General features: G+C 37.0%; 2 protein-coding genes and 1 pseudogene across 2 annotated transcripts; all 3 read right to left on the minus strand.

The window, feature by feature from the left end:
• Positions 1–2,083: 2,083 nt before the first annotated feature.
• Positions 2,084–3,015, minus strand: LOC145049914 (uncharacterized). The gene is made up of 2 exons (XM_078998250.1): positions 2,735–3,015; positions 2,084–2,534 (listed from the first exon to the last, which is right to left on the minus strand). Exons 1-2 carry the CDS (start codon positions 3,013–3,015, stop codon positions 2,084–2,086), a joined length of 732 nt encoding a protein of 243 aa, XP_078854376.1.
• Positions 3,016–4,137: 1,122 nt separating this feature from the next.
• LOC145049915 (polyubiquitin-like) lies at positions 4,138–4,986 on the minus strand. Its single transcript, XM_078998251.1, has 2 exons — positions 4,953–4,986; positions 4,138–4,586 (listed from the first exon to the last, which is right to left on the minus strand). Exons 1-2 carry the CDS (start codon positions 4,984–4,986, stop codon positions 4,138–4,140), a joined length of 483 nt encoding a protein of 160 aa, XP_078854377.1.
• A 5,081-nt stretch (positions 4,987–10,067) lies between these two features.
• LOC145049916 (polyubiquitin-like) lies at positions 10,068–13,196 on the minus strand (annotated as a pseudogene).
• Positions 13,197–14,902: the final 1,706 nt, after the last annotated feature.

Below are 14,902 nucleotides of genomic sequence, written 5' to 3' on the forward strand. Positions count from 1 at the left end.
GAATCGAAGATCTCATTGTTGGTATCGAAGGGATAAAAAGTTAGGCGAGACCGGACGTCAAACGAAGAAGTTATGAATTTATAACGAAAGTTTCTGTCGCGGCCTATTAAAAATAATTAATAAAAATAAAGTCAAAATTAGCCGACAGAGTCTAAACGAAAGTCGTAAAGCGTGGTCTCACCTTTCCGTGGATATAAAGAACGTCGAAAACAGAGTTCGTATGAAGAAGTTATGAATTTCCGAAGTTTATTAATCATTTTGTAATTAAAATTAAATCAAAATTCGGAGGTATTATCCGAAGCCGAGTCACCCGTCTGATCCGAGGAACGCCCTGCGTACGCGAGAACGCCCCGCGTACTCCGATAGTGTCGACACTTCGGATGACGCATGCAATGACGATTTCGGACGCGTACGCGCTGCGTACGCTTGTACGCCCCGCGTACTCCGAGGCTCCAGCCTCTATATAAAGGATCCGAAGACAGCCTTCTTTGTTGTTCATTTTCTTCTCTTCTCTCTAGTCTTTTGCATCGTTTTTCGTGCCGAAGCTACCCCGAAGCCCCGATATCATACTCTAGCCCCGAGGCAAGTCCCGAGACCCCGAAGATCCCGAGAAGCGCGGTTCCCGAGTCGAAGCTCTGCCCGCGAGAAGTTCGATTTTCGAGGAGATCTTCCAGATCTGCTGAGGAATACTACTTCTATAAGCCGTAGCGCTGTCCGATCATCTTCTGATCAAGTGAGTGTGTAGTTATTTCTTCTAATACAATAATACGAAGTATTTTATATAAAAATACGTGCTATGTGTATATATTTGGTTGTGTTATGTGTGAATGAGTATTCACTCTCTTCTATCTTATAGATCTGCTTATTTCTTTATGAGATAGGTGTTATGTGTGTGTGTGCCTCATCTGTTATGCGATATATGTGTTGATTAAAGCATGCTATACAGGTTTTCTTTAAACTACGTATGAAAATATATATTTTATCTACTAATATGTTGGGTAGAACATGGGTAGATAGTTGGTGTGTAATAAACAGATGAGAGGCCTCGATGTTGTTGTTGTTGTTGATCTAGTTATTCAGCGGAGTATGGATAACGACCACGGACTCTTTCTAGACAGTCCAGTGGAACGCTAGCAGGTTCATAACCTGTAGGTGTTGTGAACGATGTGTTCACCGGTGTACTCTATCCCCCTCATGGTTGCCTTTAGGATATCTATTGTTGAGGAAACCCCTTCGCAGTGATGTCCGTCCCGATGAAAATCCTAGATTAGGTCCCTTGAGATAGTTGTTTTTGGGACGTAAAGTGAGGATAACGGGAATGGGTAATCGGGATAGTGATTGGTTGGTGAAATTAAATATAATTTATTTATTGTGGGTTGAAAACCCTATATGCTCACCAGGCTCCCAAGCCTGACCCACTCAGTTTTATTTGTATTACAGGAAATGACACAAGGGCGTAAGATGGATGGATCATCTTGTTGTTTTGTTTACAAGTCTGTATATGTATATATTTGTTGAATGACTTGTAATGTTTATCATTTATGCTTTATGGTCTGTATCGGAACATGACATCCCGAGTTTTGATTATATAATGAAATGCATCTCTTGATGAAATGTTTTGATAAATATTATTTTATCATGTTTTGTTTTGGGAACAAATTCCGCAACTCTTTCAAATCAAAAGGATTTACTCTGAAAATATTTAAAAGCATAAATGAAAATCAGTCTTTTCTGGCCGAGATTTTGGGGATGTCACATAATGATACATGCATACATAATATCTCGTAGTCTGTCCAACTCATATGGCCGTGCCGCATGTTCAACTATGTGCCATTTTGCTTTCAGAACTCCGAAAGCACGTTCCACGTCCTTACGTGCTCCTTCCTGTCTTCTCTTGAAAAATTTATCTCTTGGTTCTATCGGGTGTCGAAACGCCTTCACGAACGTGGAATATGCTGGATATATTCCATCCGTGAGGTAATACCCGAACTTATACTCATGGACATTGACTGTGAAAGGAGCATCCGGTGCCTTTCCCATCAAAAGGTCCTGAAATATTGGTGACTAATCAAGAACGTTTACGTCATTGTTCGAACCCGCAACTCCAAAAAAAGCATGTCAAATCCATAAGTCTTGTGATGCAACCGCCTCTAATACTAATGAAGGCGATCCAATACGACCACTTGTGTATTGACCTTTTCCACGCCACAGGACAATTTCTCCATATCCACTTTGTGCAATCAATGCTTCCAAGCATTCCCGGAAAACCATGTCGTTCTTCATGCGCCGGATATAGTTGTTGTATGTCATTCAATGAAGGTTTGCGCAAGTATTTGTAACCGAAGGTTTCGATAACACCTCTCGCCAATCTGTACAAACTTTTTCGTGCAGTTCGCTCTGACATTCTCATATAGTCATCAATAGAATCGGGTGACTCCCCCATAGCCATAAGCTTGATTGCAGCAGCACATTTTTGCAACCCTGTAAAACTTCGTTTACCTCTCGCATCGTACCTTAGTTGGAAATATTCATACCTAAAAAACATATAATAAAATTACCTAACAATTATTTAATAATCTAAAAAACATATAATAAAATTACCTAACAATTATTTAATAATCTAAAAAACATGTAATAAAATAACCTAACAATTATTTAATAATCTAAAAAAACATGTAATAAAATTACCTAACAATTACTTAATAATTAAAAAAAAACCATATAATAGAATTACCTGCTTTCCATTGCATTGACTATTCGTTGAAATACACTTTTCCGCAAGCAAAACCTTCTTTTGAAATCTTTTGGTTGGTAGACACAATCATCCACAAAATAATCGTGTACTAGACGTTTATGCCCCTCTTCACAATCTCTGTTCAATGTCGTACGTTTGGTCCGTAGTGGAGCTGGCTCTTGCAGTATCATGTCGGTAACATATTGATGCATCATACCCACAAATATATCTTCCTCATCAACATCATGATTGTATGGATGGAACGGATCAAAAGGATCCATTTTTTAACATTCAATAGGAAAAATGAAATTGAAATGATGTATATATTGAAAGGATTTGTTTGTTTTGTAAAATATAAAGAGTAAATGTGGTGTATTTATATGTATAGAGAATTTTTTTTTTTAAAGTTTGTGACCGTTTGAAAACGGTAAAGTTTCAAACAGTTAGATTTTTGAATCAACCAATCAACGAATACATTTTCTCCCATCGCCACAACAACGCCCGACGACGTAACACCAAAAAACGGGAAGCCGGTGCGGTGTTCCCGACGTTATACCAGCGTTATTAGGCGTCCACGTCGGATATCCCTTCGACGACGTTGCCCGCACCGATCGCTCTTAACAAAAGTAAAGACATTCTAATAAAAATTCTCAATAGGCACAACCTTCTAGAATCGAAGAGCGCATACATTGATTGATAGTAGTTGTCAGATGATAAAAAAATGCTTTCACAAATGAGATGTTATTCTGATCCGGTGATACACCAAAGTAGAGTCTCAAAGAATAGTTGAAATCATTTTGATGTATTTCCTGGTTACTATGTTTGTTATACTTAGAAAATAACCTACAAAGTAGAGTCTCAAAGAATTGTTGAAATCAAGTTTTGAGAAAATTTAAAAGGGCACGGAATCAAGAATGTTTTTTTCCATCTTTTGTCACTAGTTCATGTACTTCAAGGAGTTGTTACAAGATACGCTAAACCTTCAATTGTATCTTACTAGTTACAAGATTCTAAGCATAATTTTCTTGATTGCTATGAGATTGGCATGAAACAGTTTCATTGTTTTGAGACAGTAACTGCAGGATTTAATGATTCTAAAAAATTAATGAAATTCAAACGCCTTTAGGAAGATTATCATAGCTTGTTACCGGTGATCTTAGTTACTAATTACGTAGTAGCACATTTGAAGGGAAAGCAAACATTTTATTGGGAAAGTTGATGGAACAATTAATTTGGCCATTCGTATAAATGACATATAAAATCGAGTAAAAATAAGATAAAAAAAAAAAAAAAAAAAAACATCACTGAATTTCATCCACACTTGGCTCCTCAGTCACTCTCCTCTTCAAGAGAATACATGAATAGCTAAATTCAGAATTTATGATCAAAATGATACATTATCTTCATGATCGACCATCTGCAGTTACACAGCGAAGGAACAGACTAGACTCGTGCTGAATACTATGATCAAGCAGAGTCAGCCTATTATTTAGTTCCTTAGAATTAAAATAAAGTCTCTGTTGCTCAATGGGAATGCACTCCATCTCCTCAATCTTTGCCTTCACATCTTTAATGGTGTCCGAGCTTTCTACCTCCAGCATGATGGTCTTGAACTCTTCCCTGAAAAACCCAACAAAAAAAATCCACATATCACCTCCTCCAAACCTCGGAACCAGATCCAATGTAGATTCTTGTTGGATATTATAATCGGCCAAAGTTCTAACATCCTCAAGGATCTTTGCAGAAGTGACCAAATGCTGATGAAGTGGTGGAATCCCTTTTATCTCCTGAATCTTTGCCTTCAAATTACCAATGGTATCCAAAACTCCCATATGAATCTGGATTGTCTTGCCTGTAATAGTTTTAACAAAAGTTACATACCCACCTGTTGGCAAATATCTGAGTCAGATATGGGAGCATTACGTGATCTGACCCAGATGGCGATAACTTGGAGTGCTGTCCAAGTACCTTGGAGTGTTGTTCAAGGTTTCATAGGTTCCTTGAGTAATAAGGACTATTTTATATGGAAAGTATTAGATGTTTACTTTCAGTTTCCTAGGCTTATACTGATGTGTTTTGTTCGGTATATATAGATGCCTGATAGGATCCTGTAATAAGGGAAATTGGAGTTTTTGAGATAGTTTTCTTCAATAATAAAGTTTGCGAGTTTATGCAATTACCTCTTTAATTGGTATCAGAACAAAGGGATAGAAGGAACCTGTGTTGTGAATTTCTGCTGTGGTGAACACCATCTACGAATTTTTCTGCTTGAGTTTGAAGCAGTTATGTTCGTGTGGAGAGTTACCAGTGTAAAAGCTTTGCTGTTTTCGTGAGCCTGAGCCTGTGACAGACAAGGTAACATCAGGAGAAGAGAATCTGATTTCAGAGAAGGAGTTCGTGTGCAGAACCTTTAGAACTCTGGTTCTTCTATTGTATACCTACTGTGGAGAGAGACCCCGTGTGAGACATAAAGCAGTAAACCTGTTCGGAACAGTGAATTGTTGGTTCCTGTTCGCAAAGTCTGATCGACCGCTACTCGGTGTTCTTGCTGTGAAATCGTCTACGTGCGTCTGCCTCGTGTGGTGTGGTCCCGCTTGTAGAAATCGAGAACCTGCAACAGATCGGTGAAGAAGGCGTCTTTTGCCCTAAAGAACGTGTTTTTTTTTGTTTGACTTTGGGCCTTATTCTCATTCGTGTTTGGCTTATTCTAATTGGCCCAAATTTGTCCAACTTTGAATTAAAGGAGCAATTACATTAATTCAATTCACGTGAGAATTTATTTTTCGAAAAAAAACAAATCAATTTTTTATTTGTGTGGAGTAATCAGAAATTGAACCGAGATGTCGGGAGGAGAATCGTCCCAACCCCCGGCTAAGGAACATATGTCGTTCACGTTCCAATGTCCGATTTTGACATCGACGAACTATACAATTTGGAGGATGCGCATGGAGGTGCTACTCGGGATTCATGGCGTTTGGGATGTAATTGATCCCGGACTAGATGATGTGAAGAAAAACAACATCGTGAAAGGATTGTTGTTTCAATCGATTCCGGAGGATTTAATCCTTCAAATCGGTAATTTGAAAACCGGAAAAGAGATGTGGGAAGCGATTAAAACTCGTAACCTAGGAGTTGATCGTGTGAAGGAAGCCCGACTCCAAACTCTAATCACGGAATTCGAAAATTTAAAGATGAGTGATACTAGTACGATAGACGAGTTCGCTGCTAAATTATCCGGGATTGCTTCAAAATCCGCATCACTAGGAGAGGTCATGACCGAACAAAAGCTTGCGAAGAAGTTTCTTACGAGCCTCCCTAGGCGGTTTGTCCACATAGTTGCAGCCCTTGAACAAGTTTTGGACCTTAAAACGATTGGCTTTGAAGACGTGGTTGGTCGCTTAAAAGCTTATGAAGAAAGAATCAAGGGTGAAGACAAAGTAATCGAGACTCAAAATAAATTACTTTATTCCAAAACCGAATCATCCAACAGAAACACTGATTCATCAAGAGGTAGAGGTCGGGGTTCAAATAACCGAGGAAGAGGACGAGGTGGTGGACGTGGCGGTGGACGTGGTCGGGGTAATACCCAAAATCACGGTCACTCGGAATCCTCTAAAAATCGTGAAGATCAAAAGCAAAAAGGAAAACAACGCGAGCAAAGAGATCTCTCAAATATTCAATGTTACCGGTGTGACAAGTATGGTCACTTTGCTTCAAGATGCCCGGACCGAATAAAAAATCATGAGGCTAACCTTAATCAGACACACGAAGGAAATACAAATCATGAAGAAGGAACGTTCTTTATGATGAATACAATTCAAGAAACGGTGTTCTTGAATGAAGACAAATATATCCCTCCAAAAGTTGAAGCAAATGCCGATGAAGACGGAATTTGGTACTTAGATAATGGTGCGAGTAACCACATGACCGGAAACTACTCTTATTTTTCTGAATTAAATAAAAACATAACGGGTAGAGTGAGATTTGGAGATGGATCGTGTGTTAGCATTAAAGGAAAAGGGTCAATTTTGTTCGAAGGGAAAAGTGGTGAGCAAAAATTAATGAAAGATATTTATTATATCCCATCACTTCGTAGCAATGTTATTAGCCTCGGGCAATCTACAATAGCCGGTTGTGATATTCGGATGTGCGGTGATTTCCTAACCATGAGAGATGGAGACGGAAGATTACTTATGAAAGTCCCGAGAAGTGCAAACCGACTCTATAAAATAAAGTTAAAAGTTGGAAAACCACATTGCTTACAAGCCAAGTTTAATGATGAAGCTTGGTTATGGCACGCGCGACTTGGCCACATTAATTTTGGCGCGATAAACTTGATGCACAAGCTAGCTAAAGGGATACCGGCAATCCAACATCAAGACAAACTTTGTGAATCTTGCATGTTTGGAAAACAAACAAAGCAGTCGTTTGCAAAGAAAACTAATTATAAAGCTACAGATATTCTCGAGATGGTGCATGGAGATATTTGTGGACCGGTTGATCCCCCCACCCAAGCGGGTAATATTTATATTCTAGTTCTTATTGATGATTATTCTAGATATATGTAGTCTTTTCTTTTGAAGCACAAAAGTGATGCATTCGGGATCATTAAAAGATTCAAGATATCAATTGAAAAACGAACCGGTAAAGAGGTCAAGACTTTCCATACGGATAGAGGTGGAGAATTCACATCAACCGAGTTGAATCGTTTTTGTGATGAAGAAGGGATTTCACGTATGTTGACGGCTCCTTATGCACCTCAACAAAATGGTATAGTCGAACGGAGAAATCGGACGCTACTCGAGATGACACGGTGCCTAATGAAAGCAAAAGATATTCCAAACCACTTTTGGGGCGAAGCGGTACGACATGCAACGTTTATCATAAATCGTACACCTACTCGAGCATTGATAGGTGCTACACCATTCGAGAAATTTTATGGTGAAAAACCAAATCTTGAAGACTTGAAAGTATTTGGTTGTGTTGCATATGAAAGAGTAGTCTCTAAACACTTGAAGAAGCTTGATGATAGGTCACGACCGTTGGTATATTTTGGAAAGGAACCCAATTCGGGAGGATTTCGGTTATATAACCCGCGAGAAAATAAAATTATTATTAGTGCCCATGTAATGTGTGATGAAAATAAGACATGGCAATGGAATAATGAACCCAATAATCAAGATGGAAATGGACCGGGTACATTTACGGTCTTGTGGAGTAATGGTCAAGCAACCCAAGATAATGGTGGTTCGAGCCCAACTGCAACAGAAACCGAACAGTTCACTGATCCGGCACAAACCGCTCAAACCAATGACACTTATAGTGATGATGGCAGCCCATCACAACCTGTTGATGATCAAAATAATGATGCAAGTTTTGTCCCACTTTGGCGGTCCACTCGAACTTCAGTGTTGCCAAGAAGATTAAATGACTACGAGCTAGATGTGGATCATTTAATGTTGTCATTCGATGAAGAACCGAAGAACTTTAAGGAAGCCAAAGTGAACAAGAATTGGCTCGATGCAATGAAGGCCGAAATTGACTCCATCGAGAAAAATAATACTTGGAAATTAGTTCCTTCGCCTAAAGATATTAAGCCTATCGGGTTAAGATGGTTGTATAAAATTAAAAGAAATACAAATGGTGTGATTACAAGGTACAAAGCGCGTCTAGTAGCAAAAGGCTATGTACAAGAGCAAGGCATTGATTTTGATGAAGTATTCCCGCCAGTAGCTCGACTTGAGACAATAAGATTATTGATTGCTCTCGCAGCCGGGAACGGATGGAAGATTCATCACTTAGATGTAAAAACTGCATTTTTATATGGAGATTTAAAGGAAGAAGTGTACGTTTGCCAACCGGAAGGTTTCGTGAAGCAAGGTGAAGAAACAAAAGTATACAAATTGGCAAAAGCGTTGTACGATCTCCGACAATCTCCAAGAGCATGGAATTTGAAGCTTAATAACACGTTGAAAAATATGGGTTTTAAACGGTGCATGCAAGAAAATGCGGTTTATAGAAAGGTTGCAAATGGAGAGTACATAATAGTTGCGGTTTATGTAGATGATTTGTTCGTAACAGGAACAAGATTAGAGTTTATAAACCAATTCAAGAGACTAATGGCATTACAGTTTGAAATGTCAAACCTTGGTGAACTAACTTGCTACTTGGGTATTGAAGTATTGCAAGAAAATGGTTGTGTAAAGGTGAAGCAAGAGAGTTATGCTATGAAGATTCTAAAAGAGGCAGGCATGCAAGAGTGTAATGCAACTCAATGTCCAATGGAGCCAGGACTAAAGTTGTCAAAAGCTGAAGATGAACCAGAAGTTGAAGCTACCTATTATCGAAAAATAGTAGGTTGCTTACGATATCTCTTACACACGCGTCCAGATTTAGCATATTCGATTGGAGTAGTTAGTCGTTATATGCAAAGCCCAAGAGAATCTCATGCACGCGCTATTAAGCAAATTCTTCGTTACTTGCGTGGTACTCCATCTTTTGGGATTGTATACAAACGAAGTAAAAATATGAGCTTGATAGGTTACAATGATAGTAGCCACAATGTGGATATTGATGATGGCAGAAGTACAACAGGGCATGTCTTCTACCTTTGTGACTCACCTATCACTTGGTGCTCCCAAAAGCAAGATACAGTAGCATTGTCATCATGTGAAGCAGAGTTCATGGCAGCTACTGCAGCTGCGTGTCAGGCGGTTTGGTTAAGGGAGTTATTGGCTGAGCTGACAGGAATGAAGAAACAGAAGGTGCTGATTCGCATAGACAACAAATCAGCAATAGCATTGTCAAAGAATCCTGTCTTTCATGGAAGAAGCAAGCACATTCACACTCGATTCCACTTCATTTGAGAACGTGTTGAAAATGAGCAAGTGATTGTTGAGCATGTTTCAGGAGATAAGCAACGAGCAGATCCACTTACAAAGGCCTTAGCTCGAATAAGGTTCGCAGAGATGAGAGCATTGCTTGGCGTGCAAGAATTATCCTCGACTCAGAAATTCAGGGGGTGATTGTTGGCAAATATCTGAGTCAGATATGGGAGCATTACGTGTTCTGACCCAGATGGCGATAACTTGGAGTGCTGTCCAAGTACCTTGGAGTGTTGTTCAAGGTTTCATAGGTTCCTTGAGTAATAAGGACTATTTTATATGGAAAGTATTAGATGTTTACTTTCAGTTTCCTAGGCTTATACTGATGTGTTTTGTTCGGTATATATAGATGCCTGATAGGATCCTGTAATAAGGGAAATTGGAGTTTTTGAGATAGTTTTCTTCAATAATAAAGTTTGCGAGTTTATGCAATTACCTCTTTAATAACATCCATCACGTTCACTTTAGATTCATTTTGAATGTCATAATCCCTCAATGTTTTATTATACGCTAGACGCCTCCAATCAAAGAACAACACTTAGTGACTCACCGGAATCCCCTCTAGGACCCAAATTTTTGACATCACGTAATAAATTGTCTCCAAGCTCTTCACCCTCAGGGAGAAGGTCTTCCCTGTCAAAGTCTCAACAAAAATCTGCATATGATCTCCTCCAAACCTCTAAACATGAAAAAGGTCCAATGTAGATTCTCTTTTAATGTTATGTTCCCTCAAAGTTTTATCATTCTCGAGCTTGTTCCCAGCAAAGAACAAATGTTGTAGATGAAAAGGAATCCCCTCTATGTCCACAATTTTTTCTTTCACACTACCAATGGTGTCCAAGCTCTCCACCACCAGCATGATGGTCTTCTCTGACGCAGTCTTCACAAATATTCGCATATCATCTTCAAACTTGAGACTCAAGTACAATATACAAACAGGTGGCATTTGATATTCCATCAAAGTTCGAGTTCCAGAAACATCGAGGTTCTTCCCAGCTATGATCAAATGCTGCTGATGCGGTGGAGTCCCGTCTACGTTCTCAATCATGGCCTTCACTTTACTGATGGTGTCAAAGCTTTCAACTTCCAAAGTTATGGTCTTCCCCATTGGTGTTCGAACAAAAATCCGCATCCCGACACAAAGACGGAGGACGAGATGCAGCTAAGATTCCGTCTTGAATATTGTACTCCACGAAGGCTATGTTATCTTCCAACTGTTATCATCAGTAAAGTCAACCTTCTCAGCAATTGTATTTGACGGTGTCAATGATTTGTATGTGTTTAAAAAGTTATATATTTACTTGAACTTTTCAAAAATTGAAAGGGTGAATAACAAAAATTAGTATTTAAATGAAGGACCTATTACACATCTTAGTCTAAACTTTGACTAATTTTTATTGGTATTTGGTTTCTCTTTTTATATTTTCTAAATATTTTCAGTTTTTTATACAATTCAAATAAATGACCATTAAAACATAAGTCAACTATACAAAAAGGGTTAATGTTATAAAAACCATCAATTTTTCAGGGATTTATCGGTTTTGTCGGTTTTACCCAAAGTTAAAATTTATGTCTGTTTTTACCCAAATATTTTCGAAAAAATATTCGGTTTTACCCTTTTAGCGGTGATAACAGGTTTTCCAGGTTACCATTATATTAAATTTGCAAAAAAACCCTTAAGTTTACCATTTTTTGCGTTTTCACCCTTATGTTTATAATTTTTTTACACTTTTACCCTATAGATATTTTTTCATAATATATATATATATATATATATATATATATATATATATATATATATATATATATATATATATATATATATATATATATATATTTGTTTGTTTGTTTGTTTGTTTGTTTGTGTGTGTGTTGGCATGGTTATACCATTTAAAAAGATAAATAATATTTTTAGAATAATGAATATGTGTTTTATAAATATAGTTTTTAGAAGTGTAAATACATATTTTTACATTTTTATATATTAATATGTATCTATACTTCTAAAAGTATATTTATACTTAAAAAAAACATATATCAAAATACATATTTGCATTTCTAAAAATATATGTATATATTTATATAAACATGTTTATGAATGAATAAGTTTTTTTATTGATATGTATATTTTTAAATACATAAAAATACGTATTTGTAGTTCTAAAAACATTAATTTGTTTTTTTACATCGGTTTATTCAAGAAAAAAAACCAACATACATACATACACACACACACACTCACACACACACGCACACACACACATATATATATATATATATACAAAGAAATAACATTAAAAAAATGTAAATACAATATTTAATTAAATTTTTTTGTTTATAAATATGATTTTTCTACTAGAATGCGTATAATATGAAAAAAAAATACATAGGGTAAAGTGTAAAAAAAATTATAAACTTAAGGGTAAAAACGTAAAAAACCTGTAAACTTAAGGGTTTTTTGCGAAGTTAATATAAGGATAACCTGATATCACCATTAAAAGGGTAAAACCGAACATTTTTTGGAAAATGTTAGGGTAAAAGCGGACATAAAATTCAACTTTGGGCAAAACCGACAAAACCCTGAAAACTTGAGGGTTTATATGACATTAGCCCATACAAAAATCCTATAATGCGACATATAAAACCTATAATCACAGGAATCAAAAATTAATTTTCCACCTTTTCTAAAATTTTCATTTTACTAAGGATTTTTGTCATAAAAGCCCTTAATTTTACACAAAAAAACCGGTTATGCCCAAAATCGTTTTCTTTTGCCACAGATGCCTCAAATACCGGAAAATTGGTTCGATTTTGCCCTTTACCCTGATTTTACCTTCTGGGGCCAGTCACCTTTGTCATAGAAGCCCTTATATTTACTTATCACCTCCACCACCACCCTTTTCCACCACCACCGCCCTTTGCCACCAGCACCACCATCAGCTACACACAAACCACCACCACCACTATCGTCCATCATCCACCATCACCACCACTACCATCCATCATCCACCACCACCCAACACCATCATTATCCCTCCATCACAGAAACCCATCATCACACCACCATCATCTTCTCCACTTAAACACACATGGTTTCTTAACTGAAACACAAACATACACACACATTCAAACAAGAATTCAGAACTCAAAGAAGATTTTCAGAACAACTCAAACAAGGAAATGACTTCAGATTCAGAACTAAAGACAATTCAGAACTCAAACACAATTCAGAACTCAAACAAGAAGAATTCAAACACAATTTTGTTTTGCAGTTTTTACAGTATGAGAATTGGAGCCATCGGCGATTTGGAACTCAAGTGGGAAAACAATATTGTTTATTGGAGAAGTATAGCAACCCCAAATCAATCGGGATCATCGAGTTGTTCTTGTTTCTAATGGTGCCTTCCAACTGTTCGACAGAATGTCAAGCCTAGTCTGGTCGGAATTTGTGTATTTAACGAATCAAGCAATCTGGTACGCAAATGCTCGTATTCTCTGTCCTCTGTTCCTTCTTCCAAATGCTTGCTTCCATATCAACAAACCTGCAAATCCGGTTCTTCAATCATAAGCTCGATCATACCTCATTATGTGTTATTTATCCACCTAACGAGATTTTGGAAACAAGATGTTTTTGTTCTTGAAACGAAATTTTGGAAACACAATTCAAAACACAAACAAGAAGAATTCAAACAAAATTTGGGTTTGTTCTTGGAAAACACATACACACACATTCAAAGCAACATGAATCTGGGTTAGAGACACACCAAACCTTCTTCAATTGAATTCAGAACTCAAAGAATTCCGAACGCAAACATACATATACATTCAATCGAGCATCAAGCCCTACCTATTATTGGTGAACAAAATTAGAAGAGGAAGAACAACCTTCAATCGATTTTGGAGAGTTAGCGAGCTGCAATTTTTTTCTTGTTTCTTTGGATCCTGTCGACCGAAGAAGCAGACGGTGGTGAAGGGAAAAATCGAAGATGGTGGTGAAGGTAGAGAGGGTGTTGAGAAGAAGACCAGGTGGGCTACCGGCCATAGAAGGTAAAATCAGGGTAAAGGGCAAAATCGAACCAATTTTCCGATATTTGAGGCATCTGTGGCAAAAAAAACGACTTTGGACATAACCGGTTTTTTTGTGTAAAATTGGGGGCTTTTATGACAAAAACCCTTTTACTAATGGCTATAAAATTTGCAGATTTAAGACTATTCACATGAATCGCAAATATGAACCTTATACAATCAATTATGATATATGGGTGAAAAAAACAAGTCTTTGAGCCAAATAATCATCACTGATGGGCTACGTAATATCCATTGTGCCGGAAAATAGTGTCGTCGGAACTACTATCTTCGTTGGAGCTTTTCAATCTACCAGATTAGTAAGTTTTTTGCTCTCAACTCGACCTTATAGTTTAAAGAAAAAAACAAAATACATAATCCATGAGATAGAGAACATGACGGTCGTTGTCGTCGGTCGCTACCGCTAGTCGTTGCCGTTGTCACCTGAAGCTCTCTAACAGTCGCATCTACCGGTCATCGGTCCCCGATGGATATCTCTACCGGTCGTTGTCGTAGGACTTTCTATCCTTTTCCTTCTTCTCTATTTTTCCTCTCTCTATTTTCTCAATATATAAAACAATAAAACAACAGACTCATTATTTCTTGTCATATGGGTGTAAAAAGAGATAAAACAGACTCATTATTTGTCATATGGGTGTAAAAAGAGAAAAAGTCACCTTTAATATAGACATCCATTTTGTTACCTTTTTTGACATTAATTAATTTATAGGTGACACTTAATTTATTACTTTTTTGGGTTTTGATCGGTTACTTGGCTATTCATCACTTTTTTGTAAAATTTATTAATAATTTATATTTAGTTTTGAGTTGTAAATTAGAAACTTCATTTTATATGATTTTGTTTTAATATTTTTGGTTTTTAATTTTCATAAGTAGGAAAAATGGAAAGTATTTATGAGTTTTGTAGCAAATAAGTATATTATCTATTTTTTTATAAGTGTGTAATTAGTTGATGTAGTGATCTATTTTTTTTAATATTAAATTTGTTTTCTCAATTTTTTTGGTGTTTAGATCTCGTGTTGTTTGTTTTTTTGAAGCCAAAATATCTGCACTGCAAGTCTCTGCGGCAAAAGAGGTGGACCAAATGTTTGCAGTCTGTAATAAAAAGACTGTTTGTTTTTAACGTTTGCAACTGTTGAAATAAATTGATTTTTCAAACTTAATTTCTTGTCATAAATATTAAAAATGCATTTTCAGC

This window comes from Lactuca serriola, chromosome 5 (genome assembly GCF_051521515.1).
Source record: "Lactuca serriola cultivar US96UC23 chromosome 5, Lser_US96UC23_V15, whole genome shotgun sequence".
NCBI lineage: Eukaryota > Viridiplantae > Streptophyta > Magnoliopsida > Asterales > Asteraceae > Lactuca > Lactuca serriola.

Coding starts and splice junctions, on each gene's coding strand:
- LOC145049914 (XM_078998250.1), bottom strand. CDS start 3,015: ATGGATCCTTTTGATCCGTTCCATCCATACAATCATGATGTTGATGAG. Junction 2,535..2,734: donor GTCAATGCAATGGAAAGCAG/GTAATTCTATTA, acceptor TATGTTTTTTAG/GTATGAATATTTCCAACTAA.
- LOC145049915 (XM_078998251.1), bottom strand. CDS start 4,986: ATGGTGTTCACCACAGCAGAAATTCACAACACAG. Junction 4,587..4,952: donor AGCAGAAATTCACAACACAG/GTTCCTTCTATC, acceptor AAACTATTACAG/GCAAGACAATCCAGATTCAT.